General features: G+C 41.5%; 2 protein-coding genes across 8 annotated transcripts; one reads left to right on the top strand and one right to left on the bottom strand.

Annotated features, from left to right (window-relative positions):
* The first annotated feature begins 686 nt into the window (after positions 1-686).
* LOC106565673 (TRAF3-interacting JNK-activating modulator) lies at positions 687-10159 on the top strand. 6 transcript variants are annotated; one of them, XM_014133034.2, is made up of 13 exons: positions 687-777; positions 1195-1582; positions 2762-2900; positions 3003-3069; positions 3179-3206; positions 3542-3571; positions 3717-3812; positions 4335-4406; positions 4532-4672; positions 4854-4991; positions 9185-9380; positions 9515-9606; positions 9796-10159. In XM_014133034.2, exons 2-13 carry the CDS (start codon positions 1214-1216, stop codon positions 9973-9975), a joined length of 1548 nt encoding a protein of 515 aa, XP_013988509.2. In that variant the 5' UTR covers positions 687-777; positions 1195-1213; the 3' UTR covers positions 9976-10159. The 6 variants fall into 6 exon arrangements, 5 of the variants coding, with proteins under 5 accessions (XP_013988509.2, XP_013988508.2, XP_045547622.1 ...); XM_014133033.2 differs by having other exon boundaries at positions 3000-3069; XR_006758063.1 differs by having other exon boundaries at positions 3000-3069; positions 9185-9606; positions 9798-9996.
* On the bottom strand, positions 10026-17966 carry LOC106565674 (interferon regulatory factor 6). 2 transcript variants are annotated; one of them, XM_045691667.1, is made up of 9 exons: positions 17707-17949; positions 17491-17552; positions 16904-17086; positions 16517-16712; positions 15358-15450; positions 14857-15105; positions 14295-14687; positions 13431-13549; positions 10026-11681 (listed from the first exon to the last, which is right to left on the bottom strand). In XM_045691667.1, the coding sequence occupies exons 3-9, from the start codon at positions 17075-17077 to the stop codon at positions 11445-11447; spliced, it is 1461 nt and encodes a 486-aa protein (XP_045547623.1). In that variant the 5' UTR covers positions 17078-17086; positions 17491-17552; positions 17707-17949; the 3' UTR covers positions 10026-11444. The 2 variants fall into 2 exon arrangements, with proteins under 2 accessions (XP_045547623.1, XP_013988514.1); XM_014133039.2 differs by lacking the exon at positions 17491-17552 and having other exon boundaries at positions 17707-17966.
* Positions 17967-18703: the final 737 nt, after the last annotated feature.

Genomic DNA, 18703 nt, shown 5'->3' with positions numbered 1-18703 from the left:
CATCCCTACGGTGAAGTATGGTGTTGGCAGCATCATGCTGTGGGGATGTTTTTCAGCGGCAGGGACCGGGAGACTAGTCAGGATTGAGGGAAAGATGAACGGAGCAAAGTACAGAGAGATCCTTGATGAAAACCTGCTCCAGAGCGCTCAGGACCTCAGACTGGGGGGAAGGTTCACCTTCCAACAGGACAATAACCATAATCACACAGCCAACACAGGAGTGGCTTCGGGACAGATTTCAGTTTTCAAGTTTTAATCCATTTGCAAAAATTTCTAAAAACCTATTTTTGCTTTGCCATTATGGGGTATTGTGTGTAGATTAATGAGGATTATTTAGTTTTTTATCAATTCTACAATAAATTTGGAAAAAATCAAGTCAAGTGGTCTGAATACTTTCCAAATGCACTGTACATCAGAGTCAGTTGAGAACAACCTGGAAATGTGAAACGTGGCTCAAAGTTTGTACATATTCTAAACAAATACCTTGTGGCACACTATAAGCTTGGGCTTATCACTAGCCACAGTACCACTAAATTCTGCAGACCTACAACTCTCCCACACCACATCTCAAAATGTGAGTTTCCTACCACTGTCACTTCTCTTATGCTTTTCCCATGTGTGATGCCAGTGTGAGGATGCAATGTGGGGCGTCATTATAGAGGAACAGCAGTGTGGTTTCTCTCATTTCCTGTTATGAAAGAGAGTCAGAAGTAACAGTTAGTGAATTCAAAGAAGACAGACGTTGAGACGCGATAGAGCAACATTGACTGTGTTCAGGTTTGTTTTTGCTACTCCTATGATCACACTTACAAGGCTTCATCTGTGGAGGAAATGTTTTGTGATTTTGGTCATGTATCTGCCTCCTGGTGTTTCCTTATATTGTTAGTGATCCGTATCTCAGCTTTGAGTCAGCAGGCTTCTCAGCAGCCTTCTCGTACACTACAGCTAGTTTGTGATTATGGCGAAGCATTACTCATGCTTCACATACATAAAGTAGGACTTTATACCGCAGGTGTTTGAATATCAGGCTTCATTTCTTTAATTTATTCATACCGAAAGTCATGCTTGCTTTCTTAATTTATCTCACCTCAAAGCTGAATGCACTGCATCCTGTTTTGACACACCCAGAACCAATCATGCTTTCTTTGAAGAACCTGATGGACTGATACTAATGTCTTATTCTGAATCCTGCAGTTAAAGTTCAGCTACCAAAATGAATATCCCAAAAAACCTCAGGAGGAGACGACCTCAGATGGAGAGTTATGACCAAAAGCTGGAACAACGGGCAGCAAAACATGAGTTCTTGAGAGATCGCAACAATGTGACGACATGTCGCAGCCCAGGACACAAGCTGGAGGCCGACTGGAAGAGTGAAATGCAGCATAAAAGACAGATGGAGTTTCAGAGAAGGAGACAGTTTGTCCAGGCTGCCACTCCTCAGGCAGATGAAAAGGACTCAAATAAGGAGACCAAAGTCACGATGAGGACCAACAGGCAGAGAGTGCCTCTTATCCACAGACAGTCCCTTATATCAGCAGAGGAACTGGGGATCACCTGGCCAGATGTACACTCCATCAGGAAGGTAAACACATGACCTGTATGACATAATAATACACATCACCCGTGTGACATAATGATACACATCACCCGTGTGACATAATAATACACATGACCTTTATGACATAATAATACACATTACCCGTGTGACATAATAATACACATTACCTGTATGACATAATAATACACATTACCCGTATGACATAATAATACATAAACTGTATGACATAATAATACACATTACCTGTATGACATAATAATACACATTACCCGTGTGACATAATAATACACATTACCTGTATGACATAATAATACACATTACCCGTATGACATAATAATACATAAACTGTATGACATAATGATACACATTACCTGTATGACATAATAATACACATTACCTGTGTGACATAATAATACACATTACCCGTATGACATAATAATACATAAACTGTATGACATAATAATACACATTACCTGTATGACATAATAATACACATTACCCGTGTGACATAATAATACACATTACCTGTATGACATAATAATACATATTACCTGTATGACATAATAATACACATGACCTTTATGACATAATAATACACATTACCTGTGTGACATAATAATACACATTACCTGTGTGACATAATAATACACATGACCTTTATGACATAATAATACACATTACCTGTATGACATAATAATACACATTACCTGTATGACATAATAATACACATTACCTGTATGACATAATAATACACATTACCCGTGTGACATAATAATACACATTACCTGTGTGACATAATAATACACATTACCTGTATGACATAATAATACACATTACCTGTATGACATAATAATACACATTACCCGTATGACATAATAATACATATTACCTGTATGACATAATAATACACATTACCTGTATGACATAATAATACACATTACCTGTATGACATAATAATACACATTACCTGTATGACATAATAATACATATTACCTGTATGACATAATAATACACATTACCTGTATGACATAATAATACATATTACCTGTATGACATAATAATACACATTACCTGTATGACATAATAATACACATTACCCGTATGACATTGTGTTATTATATGTCTGTTATACACAAATACTGGAATATTTGGTTTTGTCAAACACAAAAAAGGTGTGTCACAGTTGGAAAACTGTTTCATCAGGCATCGGGGATCACCTCACCACCACAAGGGACAGGAGGGCAAAACAAAACAGGGCAGCATCACTCTGGCTTCTCACAGACATTCTCTCACACTTCACAGCAACCTACACTAAGGAAGTGTATGGATATCAGAGATAGAGGTCAAATATGGAACTCTTATTTTGGTATTTCAATTTCAACATACTTTTTTGGCTTTGAGTTTGTTGGTGAACTTTATTATCTTCCTCTCTCCCTGTTAGTAGTTCAACAGGAGAAGAGTGGCCTAGTAAGCAATCAGCTCCACCAGAGGAATGCTTTCTGTCAGACAGAGTAAGCACAGTAAGCGACTGACCTTTACATGAAGACACTGATCTGTTGAACTGCTTATCTTTCAATTATAACACTTTGACCTCTGACCCCCACTCCCTATCATTCACAGGCATGGCTATATCACCGTGAATGAGGCAGTAAGTAACTCTGATGTACTAGATCTCTGTACTAGATTTCAATGTATTTTCTCCTTCAAATATGAGCCACAGCAATGAGTCACAGTTTCCGTCTACATTATCATTCATCATTCTGACAAAAGACATCACTATCAGTTGTGTTGCATAGCAACGTACGGTTGATGTTATTATATATTTGAACTCTTGTGGGTGTGTGAGACATACATGGTTCCCCACCCATAATAACAATATACTGTATATGATGTCCCTCCTTGCTCCACGTTGGGAATATATTTTATGCTTATTGTGAAAACGCCCTCACTCTCTCTCTGTCTCTCTCTCCGTCCTCTATCTAGGACCTTCTTCAACTTGCAGAGTATCTACAGGTGTGGAATCCTGCTCTGCTGACTCCTTAGATTAATGCAAAGAAGCTAACATATTTGAATCTAGAATGATAATCCATATAATTGAGACATGCCTTTTAGTACAAACCTCAACCTCACTTGTATTATGGTGCATCTCTTTCCATAGGAGGCTCTGTGGCGAGAAGATTCTCTGAAACAGAAGCTGTCTCTACTGCAGCACACCACCTCTACTATACTGCTCTCACAGGACAATGTCTGGAAGGTTAGGACCTGGATCTCTTACACACTGATGTGATGTCCACAAATGTGCCTCTACCTTTACCTAGCTCTCAATCATACTCATGTATGCACATTGAATTACTGTATTTCTGTACCATACTCTGTTTCATGAAGGGACTGCCATAAAGTTTGGACAGTAGGTTAATGTTCTGGGCAACTGTTGTGTTGTGGCATAGGGTCCTTAAGGTGTCTGGTCCATCACTTCTCTAAATTAGGTGTAACACTGTGTTTGGTTCAGTGATCTAGTTTAAAACAGGCTGTGGTTTCAGAGACAAGTTCACAGCGTTTCCACCATTATTCTACTGGAGGAGCTGTGGTCTACACTGCATCCTGTCACTGAGAAGCTGAGAGAGAAACACGAGAAATGTACAGAGAGAAATGAAATGGCACATGAGGCGTTTGCCACCGTCTACTACGGTAGTTGCTATCTGCTTTTCGGTCTTTCTACCTGACTGTCAACATGTTTCATCTCTCTCACACGTCTCATCTTTCTCTACCCTCACAGATCTGTTGTAAAGAGGACAGGATGAAGGTAAAGATTGGGGCACTAGAGTCACAGCTGAAGATCTGTGGACAGGTGTGTTCAGGAACACCGTCTGTACCTATGACTTACAGTATATGGATGCTCAGACAAAATCACCACCAGGCTGAAATCACAAAGAGCAATCATCATTTTACTGACTCGTCCTCTGTTTCTCTCAGAGGCTGTCTAGGGATGGAGCCAAGATGCTGCTTCTACAGTCAGAGCAGCAGAGGCAGGAGGTGGAGGAGATGGCTGTAGCCGTGCTCCAGAGGGTCACTGACCAGACGAACAAGGCTCAGGACAGGGCTCACAGCCTGGAGGTACGGGGTCAGACAGGGCTGCATTCTGGATCACACAAAATAGCACTGTGTTCTATTACAGTCATGATTAATTACATTTATGTGACTCAATTTGAGAAATAAGAGATTCTTAGAGTTTCGAATGAATAAGAAGGGACATCTTAGGACAGTTTCACCGCATGTGTATTTTGTGTGTCCCTAGATGGCACTGCAGACAGCACAGGTTCAGTCATCACAGTGGAGAGAGCGCTATGAGGAGGAGAGGATCAAATGCACCCAGATGAGGAAGTCTCTGGTGCAGAACATAGACAATATAAACCTATTACAGAGCCAGCTCGAGGTACACACACACACATACATACATACATACATACATACATACATACATACATACATACATACATACATACATACATACATACATACATACATACATACAGATATATATATATATACACTGCTCAAAAAAATAAAGGGAACACTTAAACAACACAATGTAACTCCAAGTCAATCACACTTCTGTGAAATCAAAATGTCCACTTAGGAAGCAACACTGATTGACAATAAATTTCACATGCTGTTGTGCAAATGGAATAGACAACAGGTGGAAATTATAGGCAATTAGCAAGACACCCCCAATAAAGGAGTGGTTCTGCAGGTGGGGACCACAGACCACTTCTCAGTTCCTATGCTTCCTGGCTGATGTTTTGGTCACTTTTGAATGCTGGCGGTGCTTTCACTCTAGTGGTAGCATGAGACGGAGTCTACAACCCACACAAGTGGCTCAGGTAGTGCAGCTCATCCAGGATGGCACATCAATGCGAGCTGTGGCAAGAAGGTTTGCTGTGTATGTCAGCGTAGTGTCCAGAGCATGGAGGCGCTACCAGAAGACAGACCAGTACATCAGGAGACGTGGAGGAGGCCGTAGGAAGGCAACAACCCAGCAGCAGGACCGCTACCTCCGCCTTTGTGCAAGAAGGAGCAGGAGAAGCACTGCCAGAGCCCTGCAAAATGACCTCCAGCAGGCCACAAATGTGCATGTGTCTGCTCAAACGGTAAGAAACAGACTCCATGAGGGTGGTATGAGGACCCGACGTCCACAGGTGGGGGTTGTGCTTACAGCCCAACACCGTGCAGGACGTTTGGCATTTGCCAGAGAACACCAAGATTGGCAAATTCGCCACTGGCGCCCTGTGCTCTTCACAGATGAAAGCAGGTTCACATTGAGCACATGTGACAGACGTGACAGAGTCTGGAGACGCCGTGGAGAACGTTCTGCTACCTGCAACATCCTCCAGCATGACCGGTTTGGCGGTGGGTCAGTCATGGTGTGGGTGGCATTTCTTTGGGGGGCCGCACAGCCCTCCATGTGCTCGCCAGAGGTAGCCTGACTGCCATTAGGTACCGAGATGAGATCCTCAGACCCCTTGTGAGACCATATACTGGTGCGGTTGGCCCTGGGTTCCTCCTAATGCAAGACAATGCTAGACCTCATGTGGCTGGAGTGTGTCAGCAGTTCCTGCAAGTGGAAGGCATTGATGCTATGGACTGGCCCGCCCGTTCCCCAGACCTGAATCCAATTGAGCACATCTGGGACATCATGTCTCGCTCCATCCACCAACGCCACGTTGCACCACAGACTGTCCAGGAGTTGGCGGATGCTTTAGTCCAGGTCTGGGAGGAGATCCCTCAGGAGACCATCCGCCACCTCATCAGGAGCATGCCCAGGCATTGTAGGGAGGTCATACAGGCACGTGGAGGCCACACACACTACTGAGCCTCATTTTGACTTGTTTTAAGGACATTACATCAAAGTTGGATCAGCCTGTAGTGTGGTTTTCCACTTTAATTTTGAGTGTGACTCCAAATCCAGACCTCCATGGGTTGATAAATTGGATTTCCATTGATTATTTTTGTGTGATTTTGTTTTCAGCACATTCAACTATGTAAAGAAAAAAGTATTTAATAAGATTATTTATTTCATTCAGATCTAGGATGTGTTGTTTAAGTGTTCTGCTCAAAAAAATAAAGGGAACACTTAAACAACACAATGTTACTCCAAGTCAATCACACTTCTGTGAAATCAAACTGTCCACTTAGGAAGCAACACTGATTGACAATAAATTTCACATGCTGTTGTGCAAATGGAATAGACAACAGGTGGAAATTATAGGCAATAAGCAAGACACCCCCAATAAAGGAGTGGTTCTGCAGGTGGAGACCATAGACCACTTCTCAGTTCCTATGCTTCCTGGCGGATGTTTTGGTCACTTTTGAATGCTGGCGGTGCTTTCACTCTAGTGGTAGCATGAGACGGAGTCTACAACCCACACAAGTGGCTCAGGTAGTGCAGCTCATCCAGGATGGCACATCAATGCGAGCTGTGGCAAGAAGGTTTGCTGTGTCTGTCAGTGTAGTGTCCAGAGCATGGAGGCGCTACCAGGAGACAGGCCAGTACATCAGGAGATGTGGAGGAGACCATCTGCCACCTCATCAGCAGCATGCCCAGGCGTTGTAGGGAGGTCATACAGGCACGTGGAGGCCACACACACCACTGAGCCTCATTTTGACTTGTTTTAAGGACATTACATCAAAGTTGGATCAGCCTGTAGTGTGGTTTTCCACTTTAATTTTGAGTGTGACTCCAAATCCAGACCTCCATGGGTTGATAAATTGGATTTCCATTGATTATTTTTGTGTGATTTTGTTGTCAGCACATTCAACTATGTAAAGAAAAAAGTATTTAATAAGATTATTTATTTCATTCAGATCTAGGATGTGTTGTTTAAGTGTTCCCTTTATTTTTTTGAGCAGTGTATATGTATGTATTTCTGGATTGAATGAGCAAATGACATAACACAATAATATATGCCTATAAAGTATCTAAATATGTCAGATAAGAACCAAAAGCTGTCTTCGGATATCAAACACCATTACAGGTAAGTGTGAAAACAGGTACACGTCAAAATGGGGGATTTCCTCCTTTAAGTTGCTCTTTGCTGAAACAAACTCCAAATTATGGCTTTAAGTAAATTAAATGGGGTTTATTATTTCTTGACAAATCCTGCTTAATCAAATAACTGATGTTTAAAAAGTTATAGATTACTTATCCTATTAAATAAGTTCCCAGCATAGCACACCCATTGACTATACATTAGAATGAGCTTATTATCATAACCGATATTATGGTTCTCATTACCGAAATGGACCTGAAAATAACATGGTATTGAGAAATGTGTGTTTTAGTAATGAGAGGCCCTTAGTTTAATCTGCAAATAATATGAGACAGACATTATGAGTCAGCAAAAAATTGACCCCATCACTGAAGCCTATTCATGCTACCATGGTTGTAAGGTTATGGTCCTCTGACTTTTTTCCAATTTGGGATTTTTAGCCGTTTCGGTAATGAGAAGGTCAAATGGGGTAACGGGGGTGTTTGAGTAGAAGAACCTCATTCTGAAGGCATATAAGGGAAGATATTAAATTATCTTGTGCTCATCTAATAACTACTCCTCTAGATCAGTGGTACCCAAACTGTGGGACGCGCCAAGAGGGGTCGGGAGGGGGCGGCGCACCCCCACCCCCACGAAAAAAACGATGTTGTAATAGCAGAATGCACAAGGTGCAATTCGGAAATTTGGTAGTGCATCATCAGTTTTCCTCTTGTCATTTTATAACCCATGTCAGCTAATGTTTTTTAGCCCATAGATTTTGTTACAATGTTTGAGTCACTAAAATATCACATAAATACACATTAGACATGGCAAAATGTATAGAATTGCAAGAGAATTAGCTTTAAAATTGCTAAATGTTCTCTGCACCTCATAACAAAATATGTAGAATTGCAGGAAATAAGCTTTAAAACCTGGAAAAACATTGCTTGTGCCCATGGAAATAGACGTGGGGGGCGCAGGATGTTCCCATTGCCTGATTGAAAATGTTTGGGAACCCCTGCTCTAGATGATTCATCATGGGTGAATTATAAACTGTTTGGAGTTTTTACAGGAACTTGAAAAAGTGTTATGGTGATGACAAATGTTCACAAACACTGTGTTTTTACGTAATAAATATTCCAGTTTAATGTTATTATAGTTAAAACTACTATATAATAGTTTAATATTAAAGATAAATCATAAAAAGGCTATACTAATTTATGGACACAATTTTTGTGTTTTATTCAAATAAGCTGTGTTTCTCTAAAGTAAAATTGTATAAATTTACACGAGAATTGAATCCGGGCGCATTTCGGTAATGATAATTTGGAGTGAAAATGTACGAAATTTAGGCGAAAATGTACCATATATTTAAAATAAGACACTGTGCCATAAACTCGGCATCTTAGTCTTTAGAATGTTAGTTGTTAGTTGATTTTTGCAGATGCATCATTGTTTTGTAACTCAATTTGCTACTGACATGGTTAAAACTGGTTTCATGAGAATCCCCCACGCACACACACAGCACTGATCTGTTGTTAGAGTGACATAAGATATCTAAATACAGCACCATCATGTATTTCCCTGTGCATCCATCCAGGGAGTGAAAGGACAGGAGGCCACTCTGAAGAGCCAGCTGCTGCAGCACCAACACACTGAGGCTGAGCTCCACCTCAACATCAGCCTTCTAGAGCACAACCTGCACACCTGCAGGACACAAGACACATGGAGACAGCAGCAGGAAGACACCAAGAAACAGCAGGAGATTGTCAAAGGACGGCAACAGGACTCCATAGGTGTAGTATATTACACACCCACTAGCAGAAAAAAACTGTTGGATTGTGTTACTGTAGTAGTAGGTAAAGGAGTTTCAACTTCTATTTTAACCATGATATTTATTGGTCTATAAATGTGTTAAACTCATCACTAGAGCATCCCTTAGATGAGCAGTTTCATCCAGCTATGTCACACCACAGCAACACGAAGCAAAGCATGATGGAAACCAACATCCATAGGAGAGAGGTCCGAATATATCTACAATTCACTTTCTCATCTTAATCATGTCAAACCCAGAGCACCATCATAGCATTTATGTCAATGTTTGTCCCCACTGTCTTCATGCTGTATGTCTCCAACATGTTTATTGGCTCTGCTTGATTTTAGTCCTATATTATCTTGATACTGATGGAATCTTTCTTTTTTTCCAACAAGAGACGCTGTTGTCCCTGGTTTATCCTGCTGTCTCTATTCCTGGTAGTCACGGTGGCAGCCATTTTGACGTTGTTATTGGCCGATATCGCCACAAGAAGGAAACAGCTGTGGGAACTTTACCAAGTACTACAAGAACGCACAGAGAAGTATCTCTATGACATTACCTCAGCATTGCTATAGGCCCATATGACAAGACCTGGGAACTGGACAAAACTCTGAAGAACTTGCTCTGAGGGTTTTGAGAAATATGTTTATTGCATTTTACTTTTAAATGTTATCTGTATAGCTCAGTCAACATTATAGCGAAGGATATTTATCATCCATTTAAAATGTAATCTTGAAGTAAATTTGTATTTCTTATGCATTTTATGGTTACTGCATCATTTTCATGCATATGTGTTTCATCCTTTCATAATAATCAAATACATATGGCCTCAGTATAGTTGACACACAACCACTTTTATAACTAGACAGTAAAACTGACATAAAATACCAGTGAATAAAACACTTGCGGGTATAACTTTTTGTCAATTTGAATTAAACCCTTTTTCATTACTGAATACATTACATTGCTGATTTGCTTCATAAAAAAAAAAATTAAAAAAAATAAAAAGATCACTTGCCTAGTTATGGGCATTTTTCACAAAAAATTGAAAATACAAATCATTAGGAGGATAAAAGTTATTGAAAAATTAAATGCAATCTAAGCATAAGACTCCATTTACTCCCAAAAGTGCAGCGACACCACTTATACTAATTTCATAGACCAAAACAAATGGTTTAAATTCCATAAAGTTATAAATGGAGGCTATACATGGGGATAAGGTCTATCAGAAAATAAACAATCCATTTGGTTCACCGCATCATCTACCTTTACCTGATCTTATCTACTAGTATTAACATAAACAAACAAGTAAAGGGTATAGGATACTGTTCACATATCTTGCAGGAACAGTTAGAATGGATCTCAGCAGTCATGATGAGATACAAATGTATAATAACCAATAGAAAGGAAAGATAACTATTAAAGTGTGTATCATAAAAGTTCACATAATGGATTATCCACTTGCATGTTTTTTCTCCAAAAGAAAAAAAAATATATAAATATCTAGCTTTAGCACTCAAACATATTCTTCATGGGTTAAAAACAGGTAGTAGACAAAATGACATGAACAACAAGGACCAGGACACAGCTTGATCACTGACTGGTATTGTGTAACATGGGGTCAAGGGTTATGCCTGTAACTCATTGACTATGTTCAATGTTGCCTTGCAGCCGACAGGACTTTTGCCCATAATGCCATCCAATGCTCCTCTAGTTCTATTCATATTGAGTACAAGGCCACGGGCACACCATGTTTTACTGACTGCCACAGTTGTAGTCTTACAGGGCCTGTTTAGCAGCATTTACCACAATATATACATGGCTCCTCTCAGAGAACATAATAGTAAAAGAACGGAAAAAGGCTAAACTGAAGCAATCCCTCTTCCTATTCGGATTAACACGCCTCTATAAACATAAGTACTAGCTTGCTGACTACAGGTCCCCACATGACCCAGCAGTAGAGGCAGCAGTAAGGAGACAGTGTCCAGACAGAGCTGTGTATGAGACTGACTGGCCTGGTAGGACCATGGTGGACTGGGTAGCTTCACTGGGCATGCAGGGCCTGGGGCAGGCTCATGCCAGCCCCAGGGGGCAGAGCCTGAGGCCAGCCCTCCTGGCCCTGGTGGGTCTGCAGCAGGCGGTACAGCTGCTTCAGGTGGGTAACGATGTTGTCCTTGATGTCCGGGATGGAGATCTGCAGGCGCACGCTGCCGCTGTCGAAGGAGCGCATGCAGTCACCTGAGAACATCTCAGTGATCATACGTGCTACCACAGGGATGATCTGGAGGGGAGCAGAGGGCCAAAGATGAGTCAGTTACAGTGAAGGGACTCAACAGCAAAACATACATTTTAAAATAATGAAAAACAAATGTTTAATTCATTTTCTATGATTCATTGCATGAAACATCTTGATACAAAGACGGGCTCATACAGTGAGGGAAAAAAGTATTTGATCCCCTGCTGATTTTGTATGGTTTGCCCACTGACAAAGAAAAGATCAGTCTATAATTTTAATGGTAGGTTTATTTGAACAGTGAGAGACAGAATAACAACAAAAATATCCAGAAAAACACATGCCAGAAATGTTATAAATTGATTTGCATTTTAATGAGGGAAATAAGTATTTGACCCCCTCTCAATCAGAAAGATTTCTGGCTCCCAGGTGTCTTTTATACAGGTATGAGCTGAGATTAGGAGCACACTCTTAAAGGGAGTGCTCCTAACCGCAGCTTGTTACCTGTAAAAAAGACACCTGTCCACAGAAGCAATCAATCAGATTCCAAACTCTCCACCATGGCCAAGACCAAAGAGCTCTCCAAGGATGTCAGGGACAAGATTGTAGACCTACACAAGGCTGGAATGGGCTACAAGACCATCGCCAAGCAGCTTGGTGAGAAGGTGACAACATTTGGTGCGATTATTCGCAAATGGAAGAAACACAAAATAACTGTCAATCTCCCTCAGCCTGGGGCTCCATGCAAGATCTCACCTCGTGGAGTTGCAATGATCATGAGAACGGTGAGGAATCAGCCCAGAACTACACGGGAGGATCTTGTCAATGATCTCAAGGCAGCTGGGACCATAGTCACCAAGAAAACAATTGGTAACACACTACGCCGTGAAGGACTGAAATCCTGCAGCGCCCGCAAGGTCCCCCTGCTCAAGAATACATATACATGCCCGTCTGAAGTTTGCCAATGAACATCTGAATGACTCAGAGGACAACTGGGTGAAAGTGTTGTGGTCAGATGAGACCAAAATGGAGCTCTTAGACATCAACTCAACTCGCCGTGTTTGGAGGAGGAGGAATGCTGCCTATGACCCCAAGAACACCATCTCCACCGTCAAACATGGAGGTGGAAACATTATGCTTTGGGGGTGTTTTTCTGCTAAGGGGACAGGACAACTTCACCGCATCAAAGGGACGATGGACAGGACCATATACCGTCAAATCTTGGGAGAGAACCTCCTTCCCTCAGCCAGGGCATTGAAAATGGGTCGTGGATGGGTATTCCAGCATGACAATGACCCAAAACACACGGCCAAGGCAACAAAGGAGTGGCTCAAGAAGAAGCACATTAAGGTCCTGGAGTGGCCTAGCCAGTCTCCAGACCTTAATCCCATAGAAAATCTATGGAGGGAGCTGAAGGTTCGAGTTGCCAAACGTCAGCCTCGAAACTTTAATGACTTGGAGAAGATCTGCAAAGAGGAGTGGGACAAAATCCCTCCTGAGATGTGTGCAAACCTGGTGGCCAACTACAAGAAACGTCTGACCTCTGATTGCCAACAAGGGTTTTGCCACCAAGTACTAAGTCATGTTTTGCAGAGGGGTCAAATACTTATTTCCCTCATTAAAATGTAAATCATTTTATAACATTTTTGACGTGTTTTTCTGGATTATTTTGTTGTTATTCTGTCTCTCACTGTTCAAATAAACCTACTATGCAAATGATAGACTGATCATTTCTTTGTAAGTGGGCAAATGTACAAAATCAGCAGGGGATCAAATACTTTTTTCCCCCCACTGTACCTGCACCATGATGAGCTTCCTCTCTCTGGGTCTGCTGTCAGGCCACTCCTCTCCAAAGCACAGGTTGATGTCGAACTGAGGAAGAATGGCCGACTGGCCCCTCTGATGGGCTATTACACCTGCACACGTCAAAAACACAAACAATCACAATCATATCGCATAGAAAATCAGTCTCACAGCATAAACTGAGTGTACAAAACATTATGAACACCTTCCTAATATTGAGTTGCATCCCCTTTTGACCTCAGAACAGCCTCAATTCGTCAGGGCATGGACTCTACAAGGTGTTGAATGCTGGCCCTTGTTGACTCCAATGCTTCCCACAGTTGTGTCAAGTTGGCTGGATGTCCTTTGGGTGGTGGACCATTTTTGATAGACACAGGAAACTGTTGAGCATGAAAAACCCAGCAGCATTGCAGTTCTTGACACACTCCAACCAGTGTGCCTGGCACCTAATACCATACCCTGTTCAAAGGCACGTAAATATTTTGTCTTGCTCATTTACCCTCTAAATGACACACATACACAATCATTGTCTCAATTGTCTCAAGGCTTAAAAATACTTCTATACCTGTCTCCTCCCCTTCATCTACACTGATTGACGTGGTTTTAACAAGTGACATCAATAAGGGATCATAGCTTTCACGTAGTAAGTCTGTCAGGGAAAGAACAGGTGTTCCTAATGTTTTGTACACTCAGTGCATGCCATATTATCACACTACCTTCTAAGGGCCCAGCCTAATAGAATATAAAAATATTGATAGGCAAGAAGCTTTGAGAAGAGTGGTATAAAACATTGTTGCTGTAGGAAGGTTAGAGTCTATCTATACTAAAATGGTCAGTAGGATCGGAGTCAGTACTTACCACTGAGAAACGACTCCAGACAGAACAGCTTAACCTTCCTCTGCCTCTCTATGAGGTTGGGTGCATTGGGGTTGGGTGCACAGGGGCCTGACCAGTACACCTTGCACTGGCAGAGGCGGACGGCATAGATGTCATGGCCGCTGACCTCCAGGATGAGGCCTCGGTCCATGACGTCCAGCAGGCGGTTGGTGAAGACCCTCTGCTTGTCGTTGGCGATGTGCTCGGTAGAGGGGAACCTCAGCTGCTCCAGGCTGATAGGGCCAAACAGCTCCTCCTGGTTGACCATGGGGCCCAGGTCCCCGTAAAACAGCCTGCAGCCCTGGGGATTACTGACAGTCATGGCTGGACACACCTCCTTACCCCGATACTGGAACTGCACCTCCAGGTCTGTCACTGAGGGAGAAAGAGAGAGAGACAAAGAAACACATGAAGATTCAATAAGAGAGGAACTCTCATTAGTTGGTCTCTATAGGTAAACTCCTGTGATACTATATACAATCAATGTATGCAGTCCTATATTTATCTAATGGAGGAGTGTGTGTGTGTGTAGTAGTGTACTCACTGGGCAAGGAGCTGATCCACATCTCTGGGGAGGCAAACATCATGTCAGACATGGGAAGGGAAGGCATGTCAAGTGGAGGAGGGGGCGCCATCTCCTCATGGGAGGGCTGCATCTCCACATCCAAAGGCTCCTCTTTTGGCCACGGCTTAATCTCCTCTTTGGGCCACACTTCAACTGATGGGGGGCAGCTGGGGGGGTGGAGGGGCGATACTGACCCCGGAGGAGACCACATTAGAGTGGGGCTGGTGCCTGGTCGTTACAGGGGAAAACAAAGCATGATTAGATGACATGCCAAAAACAATACAGGGATATTGATATTAAAACAGGGGGTAAGTCAGACTAAAGGGAGTTGTTTTTGGACCAGGCAAATTGGAAAACATTATCTGGATGCTAGATCTGAACTGTTGTGTCGTTTAGGACAAATGACATGGTAAACATCACTGAAAAAAAGTATTGGTGAGGGACAAATAAGAGCGTTAAGAGATAATTGACATGACTAACCGTTGGATGTTGGATAAGGAGGAAGGGGCTCTGGAGTATCTGGTTCATCTTCATCACAGTCATTCGGCGTCCAGGACCCAGAGTCTGAGGATCCTGATGTGAGAGAGATGAAAAGAAAATGAAAAGAGAGCAAGGGATTCCAAATCCCAAACTAAGCTTCAAAGCTGCTACCATTGGCCCTCATTGTAAATAATAAATTGTTCTTAACCGACTTGCCTAGTTAAATAAAATGTTTTTTTAAAAATACATAAAATTGACTAACATCATTGTTGTTAAACTGTACTTTAAAAACATTTTTTTTAAGTCAATTAAAGTCAAAATTTTGGACACACCTACTCATTCAAGGGTTTTTCTTTATTTTTACTATTACTAGAATAATAGTGAAGACATCAAAAGTATGAAATAACACATATGGGATCATGTAGTAACCAACAAGTGTTAAACAAATCAAAATACATTTTATATTTGAGATTCTTCAAAGTAGCCACTCTTTGCATTCTATCAAGGAGCTTCATGAGGTAGCAGAGGTAACTCTGGAACTTCCTTTCTTGTGGCGGTCCTCATGAGAGCCAGTTTCATCATAGGGCTTGATGGTTTTTGCTACTGCACTTGAAGAAACTTTCAAAAGTTCTTGACATTTTCCGGATTGTTACCTTCATGTCTTAAAGTAATGATGGACTGTCGTTTTTCTTTGATTATTTGAGCTGTTCTAGCCATAATATGGGCTTGGTCTTTTACCAAATAGGGCTATCTTCTGTATACCACCCCTACCTTGTCACAACACAACTGATTGGCTCAAACACATTAAGAAGGAAATAAATTCCACAAATGAACTTTTACCAAGGCACACCTGTTAATTGAAATGCATTCCAGGTGACTACCTCATGAAGCTGGTTGAAAGAATGCCAATAGTGTGCAAAGCTGTCATCAAGGCAAACGGTGGCTACTTTGAAGAATGTCAAATCTAAAATATATTTTGATTTGTTAAACACTTTTTAGGTCACTACATGATTCCATATGTGTTATTTCATAGTTTTGATGTCTTCACTATTATTCTACAATGTAGAAAATTGTACAAATAAAGAAAAACCCTGGAATGAGTAGGTGTGTCCAAACTTTTGACTGGTACTGTATTTGTATGTCATCCATGGACATTTACCTGGGTTACTGAGGGGCTGTGGGATGTCACAGACATCGTAGATCTTCAGGGGGTTCATGGGGACTTCTTTGGTGCCATCGTAGACAAGGTTGAACTCTCTGCTCTTGTTGAGGGCACAGCGGAGCTGGGCTTTCCACTTGGCAGGGTCAGGGTCATCAATACCCTCCTGGAACTTTCCTGTCTCCACTGCCCAGGCCTGATACAAGGAGAGAGGGGACAGATGAAGAAAACATTTTTTAAGTCATGTTTTACATTTTCTATTATTCTGAGCAGTAGATCTCAGCTTTGCATTTTGACTCAGAAAGTGATCTCAGCTCAGAAAAGGTTGGTGACCACTGACCTACATGTATTGTTTCACAAGCTGTAACAGATATCTGCTTTACTAACCTTAAAGATGGTGTTCTCTTCCTCATGCTGGGGGGTGTGGCGCGTAGCGTGTTTCCAGGGGACCCTGAAGCGCTTGTTGTCCCGATCGATCCACACCAGACCTGGGTAGAGCCCACTGTCCACCTGGGCCACTAGCCAGGGCTTGAGCCGAACACGCCGCGGGGTCACCGCCATGCTTACAGTCTGGGGAGGGGGGCCACCATGGGAGGGTTAGATATCTACTATCCATATGGTATACTTATATGGATATCCTGACCAAGATATTTCAAAACGTAAACAGTTCTAATAAAAGCACTGTACTAAGAAAAAAGTGAGCTCTATGGGCATGATGTAGCTGGTACATCTGGATTGAGGCAGGTACGCACATGATAACCAAGATTACATGGCTATCAAGATTCCAAACAGACTTGGGCCACTAAGTACATAATTATGGTTGGTTTTATGATACTCCTGGTGTATCTGCAGGACATGTTTCACAGGTCTGTTGAGTATGGAAATAAAGCCATGTCCAATGTTGCTACATTAATTTACCCCAAAATCATAACCATAAAATGACATTTTCCCCACCAAGCAATTACTTTACTGACTTTTGTTATGATAAACCTTTGACTTTTGTTGATGCTTAGTTGCCACCCCTCGCTCGCCCTTACTGTAAATTTGAGCAACATATGAAAGACCAGTAAATACGCTACTTGTCACGGATAAATTGTTAGTAATGATTTCTAATAACCATCTAGTTACGAACTTTAAATTACTTCAAGGTTGCAAACTAACTAAATGTAGGCGACCGCTGCGAAACGTACCTGCAGTTGAACGTGACCAGGAAGTAGGCTACTTTCTATCCGGGAGAAAGTAGAACCTCAATCAATTTCAGGGAAATATTATTCTCCAAAACGTTGGAATTTATATGTCCTTAGCAATCCAGGTAAAGTAGACTGTATGACTCACGTATACTTCTTATCATGCGAGAACAATTCTGATAATCTTGTCCCAATCAGTTCAGGCCACCCCTTTTCGACTCCCTTCCCGAAACTCAGGTAGAACTGTGACGTCACAGACGTTTCATTCTTGGCACCCGGCACACCTTTCCAGCTGGTGAAAAAAAACAGCTTACTTTCGGTGGAGCCTTCTTGTGACCATGATGAGCAAATGACTCACAATATTTGTTAGAATGTTGTTGCCATGGGTTCTTTAAATTAGCCATATAAAAACCATGAAAACTATTATGCTGTAAAATTATGTAATTATGTTTGTCGTTTTCAAAAGCAATTTGAAATAAGCAGTTTGGAGCCATATAAAAACCATGAAGACTATTATGCTGTAAAATTATGTAATTATGTTTGTCGTTTTCAAAAGCAATTTGAAATAAGCAGTTTGGAGCCATATAAAAACCATGAAGACTATTATGCTGTAAAATTATGTAATTATGTTTGTCGTTTTCAAAAGCAATTTGAAATAAGCAGTTTGGAGCCATATAAAAACCATGAAGACTATTATGCTGTAAAATTATGTAATTATGTTTGTCGTTTTCAAAAGCAATTTGAAATAAGCAGTTTGGAGCGCAGTCAGTCATTTTATTATAGCCTAATTAAAACATGTTAATTTAGCACACGCCGTGCGTCTTTTACGCATTTACACTGTCATTGTAACAAGTACATTATGATAATTTCTACTATACACACTTGTTAATGGTGTAGTCACACCCAGAAACTGCCCACGGGCCTTTTCCCAATGTGTGGGTGCGAGAAGTCTTCGCCGCACGAGGCGCTCTTGTCTTGAGGACTTCCCCCAGTTTCCTTA

Source organism: Salmo salar, chromosome ssa12 (genome assembly GCF_905237065.1).
Source record: "Salmo salar chromosome ssa12, Ssal_v3.1, whole genome shotgun sequence".
Classification (NCBI taxonomy): domain Eukaryota; kingdom Metazoa; phylum Chordata; class Actinopteri; order Salmoniformes; family Salmonidae; genus Salmo; species Salmo salar.
Note: the sequence above shows the minus strand (reverse complement) of the source record. Positions and strands in the feature narration are given on the sequence as shown.

Coding starts and splice junctions, on each gene's coding strand:
- LOC106565673 (XM_014133033.2), top strand. CDS start 1,214: ATGAATATCCCAAAAAACCTCAGGAGGAGACGACCTCAGATGGAGAGT. Junction 3,070..3,178: donor AATGCTTTCTGTCAGACAGA/GTAAGCACAGTA, acceptor TATCATTCACAG/GCATGGCTATATCACCGTGA. Junction 4,407..4,531: donor AGCTGAAGATCTGTGGACAG/GTGTGTTCAGGA, acceptor TGTTTCTCTCAG/AGGCTGTCTAGGGATGGAGC.
- LOC106565674 (XM_014133039.2), bottom strand. CDS start 17,077: ATGGCGGTGACCCCGCGGCGTGTTCGGCTCAAGCCCTGGCTAGTGGCC. Junction 16,713..16,903: donor AAGAGAACACCATCTTTAAG/GTTAGTAAAGCA, acceptor TCCTTGTATCAG/GCCTGGGCAGTGGAGACAGG. Junction 13,550..14,294: donor TCTGGAGTCGTTTCTCAGTG/GTAAGTACTGAC, acceptor TGACGTGTGCAG/GTGTAATAGCCCATCAGAGG.